Source organism: Sciurus carolinensis, chromosome 1 (genome assembly GCF_902686445.1).
Source record: "Sciurus carolinensis chromosome 1, mSciCar1.2, whole genome shotgun sequence".
Taxonomy (NCBI): domain Eukaryota; kingdom Metazoa; phylum Chordata; class Mammalia; order Rodentia; family Sciuridae; genus Sciurus; species Sciurus carolinensis.
In genome coordinates this window covers 78,218,259-78,237,732 of record NC_062213.1, presented here as the reverse complement: position 1 = coordinate 78,237,732, position 19,474 = coordinate 78,218,259, and the positions used below count along the sequence as shown (strand labels likewise).

General features: G+C 35.3%; 1 protein-coding gene and 1 pseudogene across 4 annotated transcripts in view; one reads left to right on the top strand and one right to left on the bottom strand.

Annotated features, from left to right (window-relative positions):
• Positions 1-9,137: 9,137 nt before the first annotated feature.
• The window catches only part of Tmem68 (transmembrane protein 68), a 34,510-nt gene continuing 24,173 nt past the window's right edge, over positions 9,138-19,474 (bottom strand). For 3 of the 4 annotated variants that reach the window (XM_047549682.1, XM_047549685.1, XM_047549687.1), the window contains exons 7-8: positions 19,282-19,421; positions 9,138-10,139 (exon numbers count right to left, since the gene is read on the bottom strand). In XM_047549682.1, coding sequence (XP_047405638.1) covers positions 10,035-10,139; positions 19,282-19,421 — 245 coding nt within the window. In that variant the 3' untranslated portion in view covers positions 9,138-10,034. The remainder of the gene's footprint in view (positions 10,140-19,281; positions 19,422-19,474) is intronic. The other variant, XR_007108330.1, reaches the window with a different exon arrangement.
• On the top strand, positions 13,955-16,248 carry LOC124988375 (annexin A7-like; annotated as a pseudogene).

The window sequence follows — 19,474 nt, the reverse complement described above, 5'->3', positions numbered from 1 at the left end:
ACAACCAATAGGATAGAACACCTGGAAGACAGAACCTCAGATATTGAAGACAAAATATTTAACCTCGAAAACAAAGTTGAACAAACAGAGAAGATGGTAAGAAATCATGAACAGAATCTCCAAGAACTATGGGATATCATGAAAAGGCCAAATTTGAGAATTATTGGGATTGAGGAAGGCTTAGAGAAACAAACCAAAGGAATGAACAACCTATTCAATGAGATAATTTCAGAAAATTTCCCAAATCTGAAGAACGAAATGGAAAATCAAGTTCAAGAGGCTTACAGGACTCCAAATACACAAAATTACAACAGACCCACACCAAGGCACATTATAATGAAAATACCTAACATACAAAATAAAGACAGAATCTTAAAGGCTGTGAGAGAAAAGAACCAAATTACATTCAGGGGGAAGCCAATACGGATATCAGCAGATTTTTCAATCCAGACCCTAAAAGCTAGAAGGGCCTGGAATAACATTTTTCAAGCCCTAAAAGAAAATGGATGCCAACCAAGAATCTTATACCCAGCAAAACTTACCTTCAGATTTGACGACGAAATAAAATCCTTCCATGATAAACAAAAGCTAAAAGAATATACAAAAAGAAAGCCAGCATTACAGAACATTCTCAGCAAAATATTCCATGAAGAAGATATGAAAAACAAAGAAGCAAATCAGCAAAGGGAGGAGACATCCTAAAGGAACTCTCAAATAAAGAGGAACCAAGTTGTGTCAAAAATAAGCAAATAAATGAATAAAATGAGTCAAATGACCGGGAATACAAATCATATCTCAGTAATAACCCTGAATATTAATGGCCTGAATTCATCAATCAAAAGACATAGACTGGCAGATGGGATAAAAAAGAAAGATCCAACAATATGTTGCCTGCAAGAGACTCATCTCTTAGAAAGAGATACCCATAGACTAAAGGTGAAAGGATGGGAAAAAACTTACCATGCACATGGACCCAGCAAAAAAGCTGGGGTATCCATCCTCATTTCAGATAAAGTGGACTTCAAGCCAAAGTTAATCAGAAGGGATAAAGAAGGACATTTCATAATGCTTAAGGGAACCATAAATCAGCAAGACATAACAATCATAAATATCTATGCCCCAAACAGTGGCTCACCCATGTATGTCAAACAAATCCTTCTCAATCTCAGAAACCAAATAGACCACAATACAATAATACTAGGTGATTTTAACACGCCTCTCTCACCACTGGACAGATCTTCCAAACAAAAATTGAACAAAGAAACCATAGATCTCAATAACACAATCAATAATTTAGACTTAACAGACATTTATAGAATATACCATCCAACCAAGAGTGAATACACTTTCTTCTCAGCAGCACATGGATCCTTCTCTAAAATAGACCATATATTATGCCACAAAGCTAATGTTAGCAAATACAAGAAGATAGAGACACTTCCTTGTATTTTATCAGACCATAATGGATTGAAACTAGAAATAAATGAAAGAGCAAAAAACAGAAATTACTCCAACACCTGGAGATTAAACAATATGCTATTATATGAGGAATGGGTAACAGAAGATATTAGGAAGGAAATTAAAAAATTCTTAGAGGTAAACGAGAACAAAGAAACATCATATCAAAATCTCTGGGACACTATGAAAGCGGTACTTAGAGGAAGATTTATTTCATGGAGCGCATTTAATAAAAGAAGTAAAACTCAAAAAATAAATGACCTAACACTACAGCTCAAAGCCCCAGAAAAAGAAGAACAGACCAACACCAAAAGTAGTAGAAGACAGGAAATAGTTAAACTCAGAGCTGAAATCAACAAAATTGAAACAAAAGAAACAATACAAAAAATTGACAAAAATAAATAGTTGGTTCTTTGAAAAAATAAACAAAATTGATAAACCTTTAGCCACACTAACAAAGAGAAGACGAGAGAAAACCCAAATCACCAAAATTCGGAATGAACAAGGAAATATCACAACAGACACGACTGAAATACAAAACATAATTAGAAGCTATTTCGAAAATCTATACTCCAACAAAACAGAAAACCTTGAAGACATCAACAAGTTTCTAGAGACCTATGAATTGCCTAAACTAAACAAGGAGGACATACACAATTTAAATAGACCAATTTCAAGTAATGAAATAGAAGAAGTCATCAAAAGCCTACCAACAAAGAAAAGTCCAGGACCTGATGGTTTCTCAGCCGAGTTCTACAAAACCTTTAAAGAAGAGCTCATTCCAATACTTTTCAAAGTATTCCATGAAATAGAAGAGGAGGGAACCCTCCCAAACTCATTCTACGAAGCCAATATCACCCTGATACCTAAACCAGACAGAGCACATCGAGGAAAGAAAATTTCAGACCAATATCCTTAATGAACATCGACGCAAAAATTCTCAACAAAATTTTAGCAAATCGCATACAAAAATGTATTAAAAAGATAGTGCATCATGATCAAGTGGGTTTCATCCCAGGGATGCAAGGTTGGTTCAACATCAGGAAATCAATAAATGTAATTCACCATATCAACAGACTTAAAGTCAAGAATCACATGATTATTTCAATAGGTGCAGAAAAAGCATTTGATAAAATACAGCACCCCTTCATGCTCAAAACACTAGAAAAAATAGGGATAGTGGGAACGTTCCTTAACATTGTAAAGGCCATCTATGCTAAGCCCATGGCTAATATTATTCTTAATGGTGAAAAACTGAAAGCATTCCCCCTAAAATCTGGAACAAGGCAGGGATGCCCTCTCTCACCACTCCTATTCAATATTGTCCTTGAAACTCTAGCCAGAGCAATTAGACAGACCAAAGAAATTAAAGGGATACGAATTGGAAAAGAAGAACTCAAACTATCCCTATTTGCTGATGATATGATTATATACTTAGAGGAACCAGGAAATTCCACCAGAAAACTCTTAGAACTCATAAGTGAATTCAGTAAAGTAGCAGGATACAAGATCAATGCTCATAAATCCAATGCATTTTTATACATAAGTGATGAATCTTCAGAAAGAGAAATTAGGAAAACTACCCCATTCACAATAGCATCGAAAAAAATAAAATACTTGGGAATCAATCTCACAAAAGAGGTGAAAGACCTCTACAATGAGAACTACAGAACACTAAAGAAAGAAATTAAGGAACACCTTAGAAGATGGAAAGATCTCCCATGTTCCTGGATAGGCAGAATTAATATTGTCAAAATGGCCATACTACCTACAGTGCTATACAGATTCAATGCAATTCCAATTAAAATCCCAACGATGTACCTTACAGAAGTAGAACAAGCAATCATGAAATTCATCTGGAAGAATAAGAAACCCAGAATTGCTAAAGCAATCCTTCGCAGGAAAAATGAAGCAGGGGGTATTGCAATACCTGAACTTCAACTGTACTACAAAGCAATAGTAACAAAAACGGCATGGTATTGGTACCAAAATAGACAGGTAGATCAATGGTACAGAATAGAGGACACGGACACAAACCCAAACAAATATAATTTCCTCATACTAGACAAAGGGGCCAAAAATATGCAATGGAGAAAAGATAGCCTCTTCAATAAATGGTGCTGGGAAAATTGGAAATCAATATGCAACAAAATGAAAATAAACCCATATCTCTCACCGTGCACAAAACTAAACTCAAAATGGATTAAGAACCTCGGAATCAGACCAGAGACCCTGCATCTTATAGAAGAAAAAGTAGGGCCAGATCTTCAACATGTCGGCTTAGGACCAGACTTTCTCAACAGGACTCCCATAGCACAAGAAATAAAAGCAAGAATCAATAACTGGGATAGATTCAAACTAAAAAGCTTTCTCTCAGCAAAGGAAACTATCAGCAATGTGAAGAAAGAGCCTACAGAGTGGGAGAAAATCTTTGCCAATCATACTTCAGATAGAGCACTAATCTCCAGAATCTATAAAGAACTCAAAAAACTCAACACCAAGACTACAAATAATCCAATCGACAAATGGTCTAAGGAAATGAACAGACACTTCACAGAAGAAGACCTACAAACAATCAACAAACATATGGAAAAATGTTCAACATCTCTAGTAATAAAAGAAATGCAAATCAAAACCACCCTAAGATTCCATCTCACCCCAATCAGAATGGCGATTATCAAGAACACAAGCAACAACAGGTGTTGGCGAGGATGTGGGGAAAAAGGTACACTCATACATTGCTGGTGGGGTTGCAAATTAGTGCAACCACTCTGGAAGGCAGTATGGAGATTCCTTAAAAAACTTGGAATGGAACTACCATTTGACCCAGCTATCCCACTCCTTGGCCTATACCCAAAGGACTTAAAATCAGCATACTACAGAGATACAGCCACATCAATGTTCATTGCTGCTGAATTCACCATAGCCAGATTGTGGAACCAACCTAGATGCCCTTCAGTTGATGAATGGATAAAGAAACTGTGGCATATATATACAATGGAATATTACTCAGCCATAAAGAATGATAAAATTATGGCATTTGCAAGCAAATGGACGAAATTGGAGAATATCATGCTAAGTGAGATAAGCCAATCTCAAAAAACCAAAGGAAGAATGATCTCGCTGATAAGTGGATGATGATACATAATGGGGCGTGGGAGGGGTTAGTTTTAGGGTTAGAGTGAGGGTTAGGGAGGGGGCAAGAATGGGGGAAGGAAGGACTGTATAGAGGGAAAAGAGGGATGGGAGGGGTGGGGGGAAGGGGGAAGGGGAAAAAATAACAGAATGAATCAACCAACATCACCCTATGTAAACGTATGATTACACAAATGGTATGCCTTTACTCTATGTACAAACAGAGAAAGAACATGTATCCCATTTGTTCACAATAAAAAAAAAAAAAAAAAAAGTAATGCAAATCAGGCAACTCATGCACAACCTGGCCCTTGTGCTTGGCCTGCATCCTTGGCAGCAAAAAGTAACAAGATGGGAAGGCAATGAGCAAGTGCTTGAAAAACTGGGAAGAAATTGGATTACTGCCTTAATTCTACCTCTATTCCAGTTCCTACCTACTGTCCTCCTATAAATATTAACACTCCAGAATAAGGGTTGCTGTCCCTCTGGAGATAGCCTACTCTTTCCTAAATGTGTATGTTTTATTTTATCCCATAAAACATCTCTCTTGAGATAGCCTGCATTCTCCCTTGAATGTGTCTCTGCTTTCCTTAGTAAATTTGTCTTGACTGGAACATTCTGGAATTCTTTTCTGTCATATAAGCTAAGGACTTTGCTTGTCCAGGGTTGAGGTCCCTCTCTCTGGGAACAACTCTGTGACATTCCCAGTTCTGGTTTCCTGAGCAATAATAAATGCCCTTTGAATGTTAATGAGATTCATAGCAAGGGTCCCTGGTTTCAGAATAGGAGCAAGTTATTAAAAAAAAAATTTACATGATTAAAGGATTAGAGCTGTCCTCCCCACCCTGACCTCAGATGGAAGACAGGGTCTGGAGATTGAGTTCAATCACCAATGGCTACCAATAATTTGTTGAGTCATGTCTGCATGTTTCAGGAAGCTCCTGGGTTGGTGAGCACACAGGTTATGTTGTAAAGGAGGATACAGAAGGTCATTCCCATACATTGTTCTCTTCCATTTTGATTATTCCTGAGTTATGTCCTTTATAATAAAACTTGTATAGCATTTTTCTGGGGTCTTTGAATTTTTGTAGTGAATTATCGAAACTGAGGGGGAATCACAGAAACTCTCAAATTGGTGTTAGCTAAGCAAAAGTGGGGGTAGGCTGGGGACCCCAATTGTAGCTGGCATCTGAAGTGGTGGCAGTCTTGGGGGACTGAGACCTCACTCTGTGGAGTCTGTGCTAACACTCAGGCATTAGTGTCAAAATTGAATTAATTTGTAGGCTCTCCAGTTGGTGTTAGAGAATTGGTGCTGAAATGATGTAATTGTGTCAGAAAAAAAATCAAACAATAACGCTAAGTAAAATATGCTAGAACCAAAAGGCAAATAGTGATTGATTCCACTTACATGAGGTACCCAAAGTCCATAAATGTATTCAGACAGAAAGCAGAACAGAAGTTACCAGTGTCTGAGTAGAGAGGGAATGGAGAATTATCATTAAATGGGTAGAGTCTATTTGGGATTTTGAAGTTCTGGTGATGGCCTTCAATGGTATAAATGTGACAACAAACATAAAGATCATACCTGAGATCATGTTGTTCCTGGCTCTTGTGTCTTCACATCAAAGGATTTCAAGTTAGACAAGAGACTTTTATATCAAAGTTTATTAGAAGAGAAAGGAGGTAGAAAAGCACCCTCAAGGGAGATAATGGGTTACTCAGAGAGGACAGCGACAGCTTATTTGTGGCCCAGTTTTTAATGGAGTAAGAGGGAGAGTGTTAGAAGGTGCCATGATAGTGTCACTTTTCAGTTCTAGATTGACAGACTATAATAGCTAAAAACCTCAGGGCAATTCTTGGTCATCTTGGCCTGGCTAAAAGGTCCTAATTGGAACTGGTTTTACAGAATTTATGGTCTTAATCATCCTGCTTTCCCAGGAGTGGGAATCTCTCTCTGGTCTCTATTATTTGTGTAGCGTCTTGCTTAAGAGGTCTTAGCAATTAGACCGTTTCAATCAAACATATCCTTGCCCTTTGGTTCTTACCCCCTGAATTTATCTATGTCCCTCCTGTTTTAAGAAGAATAGTTTATAGAGCTAAGATCAGGCAAGGGTCCTGAAATAGCTATCTTGTCAGATCTTGCAGTGCCACTGAGGCAGTTGATTAACCAATTTGTTCTGTACATAGTATTTTTTCTTCTAAGAATTGAATTTTTATTTGAACCACCAAGTTATACAGGGAAGATAGAATAATCTGTTTGGTGAATGAAAATATTAACTTGTCCACCTGGTAAAGGGCAGATAGATATTTATTGAGATCTCAACAAAAGATCAGGAAAGTTTAAGAGGAAAATTTCCTTTTTTTCCCCCCTTATTACACATTTTTTATTTGTTCAAATTAGTTATATATGACAATAGAATGCACTTTGATTCATCATACATAGATGGAGTATAATTTCTCATTCTTCTTATTGTACATGATGTGGTATCCCACTGGTCATATAGTTATAAATATACATAGGGTAATAATGTCTGATTTACTCAACTATTCCTCCTATCCCCATACCCCTCTCCTCCCTTTACTCCCCTCTACTTAAAGTAACTCTATTCTTCCCTAGTCCCCCAACTAATTGTGAATTAGCATCTGCATATCAGAGAAAACATTTGGCCTTTGGTTTTTTGAGATTGACTCATTTCACTTAGCATGATTGTACCAAGTATTTTCTTAAACTCCTCACCCACTGCATGTCTAACTTTTATCTAACAAATGTACTTAATGCCAGTGAATAGTATACTTAAAAGAGGTTAAAATGGTAAATTTGATGTTATGTATATTTTACAGTAAAAAAAGTAAAAAATATTTTTGAAAAACAACCATACATACAAATATAAAAACATATCCCACTATCTTTTAGTGGACTGCTGTAAATGCTATGAACATCACACAAGGGTCTCACATTTAAATCACTTAATATAATACAAGATGAATTCCCTGAGTCCAGTCCGTAATAAGAATGTTGAGAGGGAGGGACAGAAATTGGAAAGAACTAATAAATATAGAATAAGAGTTTGAAAATCACACCCTTAAACCCCCAAAGTAATAATTTATTTAGGCAAAAATTGATTCAAAGGATGCTAAAACTAGTGAGTCAAAGTTTGGTGAGGAACAGATATGTGTATAATCTCAAAAAGTTTGTCCATATACTTACTCATCACAAAGGGAAAAATAACAACTTCACAGGGAAGAAACTGGTGCATACTGCCCTAACCAAGCAACGTGTTGACACAACCCAACACCTGATGTGATACACTGAAGAAAGCCACAGTATCATTTACATTGTATTTCTGGATTAATACATGACCTGAAGCAAATCATTAAACAAAATGCAAGAACAAACCAAGGACTTATCTATTAAATAAAAGTCCCCTTCCTTTCTAAAAATCTCAGTATCATTAAAGACAAAAACGGGGCTGAAAAATCATTCCAGACTAGATGACTAAAGAGACAAGAAAACTAAACGCAATGTGTGATCCTGCTATGGGTCAAGAAGAAAAATTGCTATCAATGATATTAGTGAAAGGACTGGTAAAATTTAAATATGGTCTGTAGATTATAGTAGTATATCAGTGATAAATTTCCTCATTTCTATCATGTGAACACTGCCTGAACACATTTTGAGTTCGAAGAGATCCCCCTTTCAATTATTACTTCTATTTCTGTTTAGTCATACTCCTGATTCTTATAAATGAAGTTTAAATTCAAGTAGCAACAATTAAGATCTTATCAATCTAGATAGAAAGTTTACCTGTTAATCTGAGTATCAGGGAACAAAAAACTGTTTTCAGTAAGTCAGTGAAATTAAATACTATAGTCACTTTTACTATATTAACAACAAATGAAAAAAAAAATGAAAAAAAAATAACAAATGATTCTTTTTTCAGTCTTTAAAAGTTGTTTGCCAAAACAGTTTTCTCACTTACTTTACAATCATTTATTTACTCTGGAAACACTTATCAATTCTAAAACAAATACTGTTCACTATAGCAGGGTTTAAAAAACAAACAAACTGCAAATTGATTATTTTCACTGAAACTGAATGCATTTTGTATATTGGAAAATAGGCTTATTCTTTGTAGACAAAAGAAATGATTGTTGGTGAGAAATGTTTAGAGTAAAACAAAAAATCAGTTTAAAATGATAAGAAAATGTCACATGTAATATCACAAGACAATGAACTACAAATTCAGCTTTATTTTCACATTGTTTAATATATATTTACACATATCATAAATGTACACTTGTGATACAAAACTCTATACAAAACCCAAGTACTTTAATATCTAAAAAAAGGGAGATACTGCATTTGATTTCAGATACTTTTCTGTTTAAATACTTTTTAAAATCAATTTTCAAAGAGATGGCAAATCAAAAGTCATTAAGTTTTTAGAGAGCTTTGTGTTGACAAAAATTCATCATTCAAGTATATTTTATTGAAACAATAAGCCATCTCACTGGTGCAAAGTCAAACTGCATGAACCAAGGTGTTGAGTCAAAGCAGAATTTTATTTCCATTTTCCTCAGCCTAGGATCAGTTTCTAAAACAAAATGTAGAGCACAACAATGATTTTCATCCTTGCATTATTAAATGTCATGTTAGAGGGCTGACAGTGCACCCTATATTGTATATTTACAGGATCTTTTAAAAAATATAATACTAAAAGTAATAATTAGAAATCATACTTTTCCTAATTTCTTTCTTACTCAATTTGAAAAACAGTACATCTCTCTCATTGTGCTTGGCAACTGGACATCATACCTAAAGAAATAATTTAAATATCTCATGGATAAGATATAATTCCTAAAGGATTTTGGTACTGATTAATTAATTTGGTTATAATTTCAGTTCAATAGTTATCAATTATAAAGAAAATAATGTTCCTTACCATAGCATTTCCATGTTTTAAAAAGTAAATTATTGAGGCACAAAAACATTACATGGCTTGCCCAAAGTCATGAAAGAAACAAGGGGCAGATTTTAAAACTTTTTCCCCCCCTAAAGTAAGCAACTGTACAAAAATCTATAGCATACATCCTCTCTTTAAATTACCTCAGTACGACAGATAAAGAAATAAGATTCATTATTCAGGAATGTTTGCTTTTCCTAAACTTGTTATTAAAAACTTAACTTCAAGAACATATACATTTATCATAAATTATTAAGAAGTTACAAATGAAATACAATCATTTTCTGATTAGGCATGTAACAAGTTACTAATTAAATTTGACACAACTGATTGCAAAAAAATTGACAATTTAAATACACAAGTTCTGAGAAAGATGCTTATCAACATGATTTTTTAAAAATACTAATTACAGGATCTATAAAATTTAGAAGACAGTACCACAGACACAAACATATTATAGATATATTAAATGAAGTTCTAGTTGATCTTTCGTTTTTTATGAAAACGTTCTAACAAAGCACTCATAATGTTTCCTGGAATTCTTTGGTGCTTATCAATCAAAGCTTGAACAGCATTCTTCGTCTATTAAGAAAACAAAAGAAAAGTCATTATTTTTTCAGTTCTCTATACAATTTGTATGGTAAAGATTTTTATGTATTGCTACTTTCAAGAACCACTCCCTAACTTAGCCCCCAACTCCTACCATAATGAATCTCCTTAATCTCCTTAATATATACCTTAGTACTTCCCCACAGAAATGCCTTGCACATAGCATGAATGAATCCTGCCATTACATATAATTATAATGCACAAATAAAAATATGGAAAAAATGGCTTGCCCACAGAAAACACTAAAATGAACTAAAGAAAAAAGTTACAAGAAAGACAGTAGTAAGAAATCTTCTAATAGGCAAATAGATTTAGTCTTTTCTAGCTACCAATAAACTCTAGTGTGTTTTTCTTCCACCACCATACATACCCAACAATATTAGGCAATGAAATAGGAAAACAAAGAATGAGCATTAGCTGATACACTTTAGTTCAATTCCTCAAGTTCTAGACGGTTTAATAGGAATTTTAATTAAGTCATAGCAATGGAAAAGTCAATCAGCATATAGCAAAAACTCTTCTCAAAAGCTATGCTAACTCTTCTCTAAAGCTGTGATTTAGAAATTTCAACAATTTTTACTTTTAAATCAGTTTATGGTCCTTTAAAACTTTCCTTATACATGCTAATAGTGCATGCATACACACACAGACACATTTTAGTTTTATAAACTTCTTTAAATTAATAAATTCTAGCCCAAGATGTACTTCTAAAACATACCTCTCTAAACCAGTTTTCATATCTGTAAAATGAGAACTACTTCAATCAGTCACAATAAGGCTAAATGAACTTGTAATGATGCCTTCAGGTACCTGGCAAAGTGACTGACACACAGATCATATTTTATAAAGCATATTTCTAAAATTTTACTTATCAGGCAATATTAGATGCTTTAAAAGCTATAAAGATAGTGAAATAAGTCTCTAATACTAACAGCTAATATGTGAATAGGAAGAATCAAGTACGAAGTAATTCAAAAGTGAGATCATTTGTGATACATATAATCTGAAATGTGAAAACTAAGTATTCAGAAGTTCAGACTTAAGAGCCCACTAGATGGGCAGTGACCAGGAAAGCAAAGAATCAAAGAACATGGGAAATCGACAGTTTAAGGAATGGCAAAGCCAGTCTGTTTAAATGGCTGGAGTTTCAGGTATATGTTCAGAAGCTGGATATAAGGCTTTAAAATTAGGTTCCAATTAAATCATGAAGGGAGTTTAAATACCAAGGGAAAAAGTATAGACTTCACTTACTATCAATTGAGGTGTCAAAGAAAGATTTGGGGTAAAGAAAGGTCAGGGCTATCCATTAAGAAAATACAACTCTTGCGAAGATAATCAGTGATAACTTTCCGTCACTACATCAAAAGGACATGCTTTTAAGCTTCATTTTATTTGTCCTCTCAATCACCACCATCTTCCCTTTCTTATAATGCTTTTGCTTCTGGAACCTCACACTTCCCTGCATTTCTGATATCTCCTGGGCTATTCCCTTTCAACTTCCTTTTGCAGATTCATTGTCCCCAAACCAGTTACTGATTTATTCTCCAAAGACTCAGTAATATGATCCATTTCCACAGCTTCAATTACCATCCACTTGCTGAAGATTCCCAAATTTTCACCTTCAATTCTATCAGCTTCAGTTCAAGATGACTTCCCTCAGATGTTTTAAATACACCTCAAACTCAACATGCTTAATTTTAAGACTAACATTATTTGTCCCTCCTTGAATTCCTTCCCTTTGTCAGCAAAAGACAGTTCCATGAATCTATTCATCTAAGCCAAAACCTAGGAGTCATCCTTAATTCCTGTGTCTCAATTCACAACAGTCAATCCTGTACCACCTGTTAGTTTTAACCCCTGAAGAGTACTCAAATCTATCCATTCCTTTGCATTCTCTCCACCTTAGCAATATATGTTCATGCAAATAAATTTGTATTTATATGTGGGTGTATATATAAAAATGTAGGAACAAAAAGAAAGAGACACAGAAAACAGAAACAGAACAACAGAGAGATTAAGACTGAGAGAACTTTAAGGAAATAAACCAAGTGTCCACTTTGGCATTATTATAGCATATTTTAACTTACATTTAGATGGTGTTTAGAAAATGACTTTTCCACAAATGCCTGAGAAGTCTATTGCCCATTTCAAAAATGAATTTTCATTTCTATAAAATAGGTATGCTGCCAGGTGTGACAGTGCACTTCTATAATCTCAGCCACTTAAGAGGCTAAGGCAGAAAGAAAGCAAGTTCAAAGCCAGGCTAGGCAATTTAGCAAGACCCTGTCTCAAATAAAATATAAAAAGGACTAAGGCAGTAAGTAGCTCAGTGGTAGAGCACCCCCTGGGTTCAATCAGTACCACTAAACAAACAAACAACTCCCCCAAAAACAAAACAAAAACAAAACACTTTAATTTTAATGCTAATCATTTCAAATGTGTGATAATCTATTCTACTAGTTTGTACTTCCATTATTGATTCTGAAAAGACTGGAAAATCATAAAAAGCATTCACAAAAGGAGAATTTCAGATATTCTTGATTTCAAGCATACTTTAGTTCAATAAAGTCTGCTTATACAAAGTGACACGGCTACCTAAATTTTCAGGACAGGTTTTTTTTTTTCTTCTTCTCTCCATTACCTTCTGTTTTTACTCTTAAAAAAAAAAAAAAATATATATATATATATTTTTATATATATATTTTATATATATATATTATATATATTATAAATATATATATATATTATATATATAAAATATATATATTATATATATTTTTATATATTATATATATATATATAATGTTTTTTTTTTTTTTCCTAAATAGTTCTGACCCCACTTAAATCCAAATGGATAGGTGGGAAGACAATTTAAAAGAACAAGATAGAATTCAATTATATCCTAAAGAAGAATGCATTTATTAGGGAGCAGCAAAGATATATATTAACAACAATTTGTGTGGGGGTAGAAGTAGAATCAAAGGGTCAGGTCTCAGCTCTGGGATAGCTCTTAGATCATGAAGTTCTTAGGAAGGTATCATTTCAGGATGAGAGAAGAATCATGCTTTGTGGAGAATATGCCCTGACCCTAAAAGTCAGTGTCATAGGATTTTATCTTCAGGCCATATGGCAGAAAAAAACTGAATATACTTAATGAACCATTTGAAATACTGAAGAACAAGGAGGCATATAATGTATCATTGATGTTACCTTTGTGAATCTTTGTATCAACCTTGCATGTGACCAGTCTCATCTAACATAATATTAATAGCTGCTTCAGTTGCATATCCTCTTCTAAGTGACTAACCTTGATGAGTTCCAGCAAGGTAGGGTATATTAATATATTCCCTTTCCCTGACAGGCCCCTCTGTTCCTGACCATCTCTGTGGGAGGATCTCAGTCCCTACCTCACAGAAGTCTAGCATCATTGCTTTGGCAATAAAATACCAGTAGGAATGAATGGGTCACTTACAAATAGAAGCTTTGAAGGCCATCTCATAGTTCCACCTCTGACCTTTTCCCTCTACCATATAAATGGCAACATTCTACATGGGGCCTTCCTTTTAGCCTAATCTCAAAAACAATGAAGATAGGGACATGGACAAAGCTACAGGTAAACCTCATCAACAACAACAAAAAGTAAATTTTATCATCATAAGCTTCTAAGATTGTGTTTTTGTTACTATAGTAAAACCTCACCATGCTGACAGATATTCAGTTTTTTTCATGTATAAAACAGTAATAAATGCCTCCCTGCTCCATCTGGCTCGAGACCAGATTGGGCTCTGATGCTGCTCCTAGTCAGAATATCATACCCAGGCTATCCCCTGACAGGTTACCCACTTTTCCCTGGCTATCCTCCTGCAGGTCAGGAGTCATCCCCCAATCCAGGTCAGTATCCTTATCCTAGTGGCATTCCTCCAATGGGAGGAGGTACCTAGCCACCAGTGTCAAGAGGTAGTTACCCAGGAGCTGGAGGCTACCCTCGTGCCTCATAGCCAGGGAGAGTTCCATCCTGTCCTGGAGTTCCTCCAGGCCAAGAATATGGAGCCCCACCCAGTGAAGTGAGATGTTCTGGTTATCTAGTCACCTTCACAGACTTGTGATGGTGGTTCAGCTAAGTCCCACTACCTAGCAGCTTTCCTGGAGGTCGGATGCCTTCTCAGTATCCTGGAGGACAATCTCCTTACTCTAGTCAGATCAACAGAATCCTTTTCTTGAGATCCAATATGGCAGACTAGAGGGAGGCTGCGTTCCTTGTTGCTCTGTAACTTGGGTTTCAAGCAAAGGAAGTTTGTTTCTCTGTGAGACAGTCTTTGCTACTTATTGATTCCCCGTTTACCTCACTTGTCCACTGCAATCACCTACAGTCTGCCAGCTTATCAACTACTTTTGGGGTGTAGATTGCTCACTGACTACCACCTATCATCTGCTATTTGCCCGTCTGCCCGCCTCTTGCCTGCCCATTGCCTGCCTTTCACCTACTCATCACCCAGGGCCCAAGGTCCACCTGCCAATCATCCACCGGTAGCCTGCAAATTGACCTCAATTGCCAGTGGATCACCAGCTGCCTGCTGTTGCTTAAAGTCCACTGTCAGAGTACCCACAGGTTTGGTTACACGTGGTTGCTGCCATTTTGAGACAACAGTCAGAACCTGCAGGACCCCTGGCCGACCTCACCCACAACTGGAGCTGCAGCTCCCCATTTACCAACACATCTGGAAGCCAGTGCAGCCATCTTGGATTATCCTGGAAGTGGAAGCTCCCATCTTTAGGTGGGGCAAATCCCATCCTGAGACTCCTGTTGGAGACTGGAAGCTCATTGTCAGGTAACTCTCATGCATCAGGCTCCTGAAGACTGGGAAGTTTGAATACTATATGACTGTTATAGTGTCTTTTTTTTTTTTGAAAATTTTTAAGTTTTTATTTCTTTATTTTTCTTGCTCTATTTTCCTTTTGTTTACCTGTTTCCTCAGAGTCTCTTTCTTCCTTTTCCCATGCTAACAACCAACTTCTTTTGATTACAGAACCCTTTTCTTCCTATCCTGTTTTTTTTTTTTTTTTTCCCCTGTTTCTTTGGATTATAGCAGTGAACCTACAGCAGTGACTCAGGGCACTCAAGGGACCATCCAACCAGCTGCCAACTTCAATGCTATGAGAGATGCAGAAATTCTATGTAAAGCAATGAAGGGATTTGGGACAGATGAGCAGGGATTTGGAACAGATGAGCAGGCAATTGTGGATGTTGTGGCCAGTCATTCCAATGATGAGAGGCAAAATATTAAAGCAGCTTTTAAGACCATGTATGGCACAGATTTAATCAAAGATCTCAAGTCAAAATTAAGTGGAAATATGGAAGAACTGATTCTTGCCCTGCTCATGCCCCCTACATATTATGGTGCCTGGAATTTATGGAATGCAACGTAGGGAGCAGGAACTCGGAAATGTGTATTGAATAAGATTTTGTACACAAGAATATATGAAGATATCTGAGAAATTGTCAGATGTTATCAATCAGAATTTGGATGAAACCTTGAAAAGCATATCAGGTAGGATACACCAGGACACTTTGAACATCTACTTGTATCCATATGCCAGGGAAATTGTGATGAGAATCAGAGTGTAAACCACCAAATGGCTCAAGAAGATGTTCAGTGTCTCTATGAAGCTGGTAAAGGGAGACTAGGGACAGGTGAATCTTGCTTTAACATGATCCTTGCCACAAGAAGCTTTCCTCTGCTGAAAGTTACCATGGAGGCTTATACCAGGATGTCTAATTGAGCTTCGTTAAGCAGTGTGGGCCGCAAGTTGTCTGGATATGTTGAAAGTGGTTTGAAGACCATCTTGCAGTGTGCCCTGAACCATCCTGCCTTCTTTGCTGAGCAGCTGTACTATTCTGTGAAAGGTGCTGGCAGAGATGACTCCACCCTGGTCAGGATTGTGGTCTCTGGGAAGTGAAACTGACCTTATACAAATCAAATAGATAATCACTCAGATGTATCAGAAGACCCTGGGCACAATGATTGCAAGTGACACAAGCGGAGTTATCAAAAAGCTGCTTCTGGCCACTGTGAGTCAGTAGAAGGGATTTTTTTTTTTTTTTTTTTTTTTTAAAGGAATGAAGCTAAATCTAATGTTATTTTTTTTTCTATGTATAAAGTCAAGTCATATCACAACGATGAAGTAATTTTGCAGTTTGTAAAGCCTCATTCTCACTGCTTTTATTCTAATCAGGATTTCAAATTGAATAAAAATCACAGCAATATTTAAGAAAAAACTTATAATTAACCTATAACAGCCAACAACTCAGGAGGCTGACAAGAAGATATCAAGTTTGAGGCTAGCCTTAGCAACTTAGTGAGACCCTGTCTCAAACAAAAAACAGTGGGAGGAAGAGAGGCTGGGATGTAGCTCAGTGGTAAAGCACCCTGGGTTCAATTCCAGTACTAAAATAAAATAAAAACCGTAATAATTAGGGTTGATCTGAGGATTAAATTAGACAACATATGGAAAAGAAGTAAAATCATCTTTGTAAATAATATGATCTAATATGTAGAAAATCCTAAAGATCTCACAAAAAAACAGAATAAAAAATTCAACAAAGTTGCAGGATATAAAAACGATACATGAAAATCAGTTGTTTCTATATACATGACAATAAACAATGAAACAATAGGAACAAAATAAAATCCCCATGAATCATAGAAATGAAAAATAAAAAAACAATGGCATCAAAAAGTTAAAATATTCAAGAAACCTAAACACAGGAGGAGAAATATTTGGACACTGCAAACTATAAAACTTGCTAAAAGAAATTCAAGAAAGCACAAATAGAAGACATCCATGTTCATGAACTGGAAGAAGCAATACTGTTAAAATGTCTATACTGCCCAAAGTAATATATAGATGCGAAATTCCAATGACATTTTTTTGCAGAAATAAAAAAAAGTCCTAAAATTTATATGGAACTAGAAGGGACTCAGAATAGCCAAAACAGTTAAAAAAGCTACAGGACTCACATAAAGGCCAAATGATCTTCAATAAGAGTGCCAAGTTTACACAGCAGCAAAAGTATAGGCTCTTCAACAATGGTGCTAGAAAATTCAATACTCATATGCAAAAGAATGTGTAGGGGAAATTGGACCTTAAACAGTATAGGAAAAATAATTCAAAACATAAAACCTAAAACTATGAAATTCTTAGAAGAAAGCATAGGGAAAACCTTCATGACATTGGGTTTGGTAATAATTTCTTAGATAACACACTAAAAGCACAGAAAGTAAAACTAGACAAATGGTACTACAGCAATCTCATAACTTCTGCACATCACAGAAAACAATCATTAATTGAAATGGAACTTACAAAATGGGAGAAAATATTTGCAAATCATATATCTGTCATGGGGTCAACATGTGGAATATATATAAAGAAGCTCTACAACTCAACAACAAAACAACTGCATTAGCTAAAAATTGGGCAATTGACTTGAACAGACATTTCTCAAAAAAAAATGTTTACATATAAACAGCCAACAAGCATATAAAAAGATGCTGCTCAATATCACTAATCATTAGAGAAATGTAAATCAAAACCACAATGAGATATCATCTCATGCCCATTAGATGGCCACTATTAAAAATAAAAACAAAACAGAAAATAACAAGTATTAGCAAGGATGTAGAAAAATTAAAACCCTCACGCACTGTATGAGAATGTAAAATGATAAGTCAATGCGAAAAAGAACATGAATGTTCTAAAAACAATTAAAATAGAATTTGTATATGATCTAGCAATCCTACCTCTGGATATATATCCAAAAAAATTCAAAACAGGATCTTGAAAAGAGAAATTTTCAAACTCATGTTCACTGTAACATTATTCATAGTAGTGAAGACTCAAGTAGAAACAAGTATAAACAATCTAAATGCCCACCAATAGATAAATGGATAAAGAAAATGGGGTAAAAACATTATTCAGCCTTAGACAAGGGGAAGATTCTGTCATGTGCTAGAAGACACATGAACCTTGTAAACATCATAAGTAAAAAAAAGGTAATTGCAAGAAGACAAACATTATGATTTCCCACATACAAGGTATCTAAGGTTGTCAAACTCTAAGAAGAAAAAGTAGAACAATGATTGTCAGGAACTACAGGGAGACAGAAATAAGAAGTTAAGTGGTTTTGCAAAGTGAACTGGTTTTGCAAAGTGAAAAACTTCTAAGAAATCTGTTGCTCAACAACATGAAAGTATTTAACCACTGAACTGTATATTTAAAAACAGTTAAGATGATAAATACGTGTGCTTCCTATTACAATTAAAGCTTTAAAAAAGAAACCAGACTAATATATGTACCAAAGATTGGTACATAATCAAAACACATTTGTCCCATTTTCTAAGTGATTAAATAAATGACATTTATTGCTTTTTTTTGTAGTTATATACCCTCTAAAAGCATAAGTACAAACTGAGATATACCCTTTGAAAGTGTAAGTGCAAACTGAGTTGTCTTTTCTCATTCTCATTTCCCTTGATTTCTTTGCAAGAAGCATTACTGATCATTCTCACTTTTTTAAAAAACCTCACACATTGACTTCTATCACACAAATTTACTTATTCCACCAGTTCCCTTTCAGTTAGCTTCAATTGTTCACCTTCCTTAAATGTTACATTTCTTATAACTTGTCTTCAGTCCTTTTCTCTCTCTCTTCAATCTGCCCTACCAAGCTCAAGGTTTCTGCGACTGCCTCAGAGCAAATGACTTCTAAATCTTCATCACCAATTTTGATTTCCCTCCCCTAATTTCAGCCCAATATTTCCAAAACCCTACATATAGACACATATCCCTAGATGTCCTGCAGTTGACTGTAATTCTATCCTTGGTCTCTAGCCATAAATGTCTGTAGCACCACCTATTACAACTGTTGCTCACGTGACAATAAAAAATGTCTTCAGACATTGTCAAATATCTCATATGGGGCAAAATCACCACTGGTTGAGAACCACTGACAAAGAACATGATTGTAGAATACATAAGTAAATAAATTATGACATTTTAAATATAATAATTGAAAACAAATATCTGTCCTAACACTAATAAAGACGAAATAATTTACCTTTTCAGCTAATTCTTCTGCTGTTATCTTTGGATCATAGGGAATGGGATCACCTAAATAGGTCCGTAACTTCACTGGAAAACCACCATACATTGGAGCAAATGGATAGCGAAATTTTTCATAAAGCCACCTAAATAACCCTGTTTAAAGTAAAATCATTTTTATTGATTAAATATTTTAAGAACGTGATTGT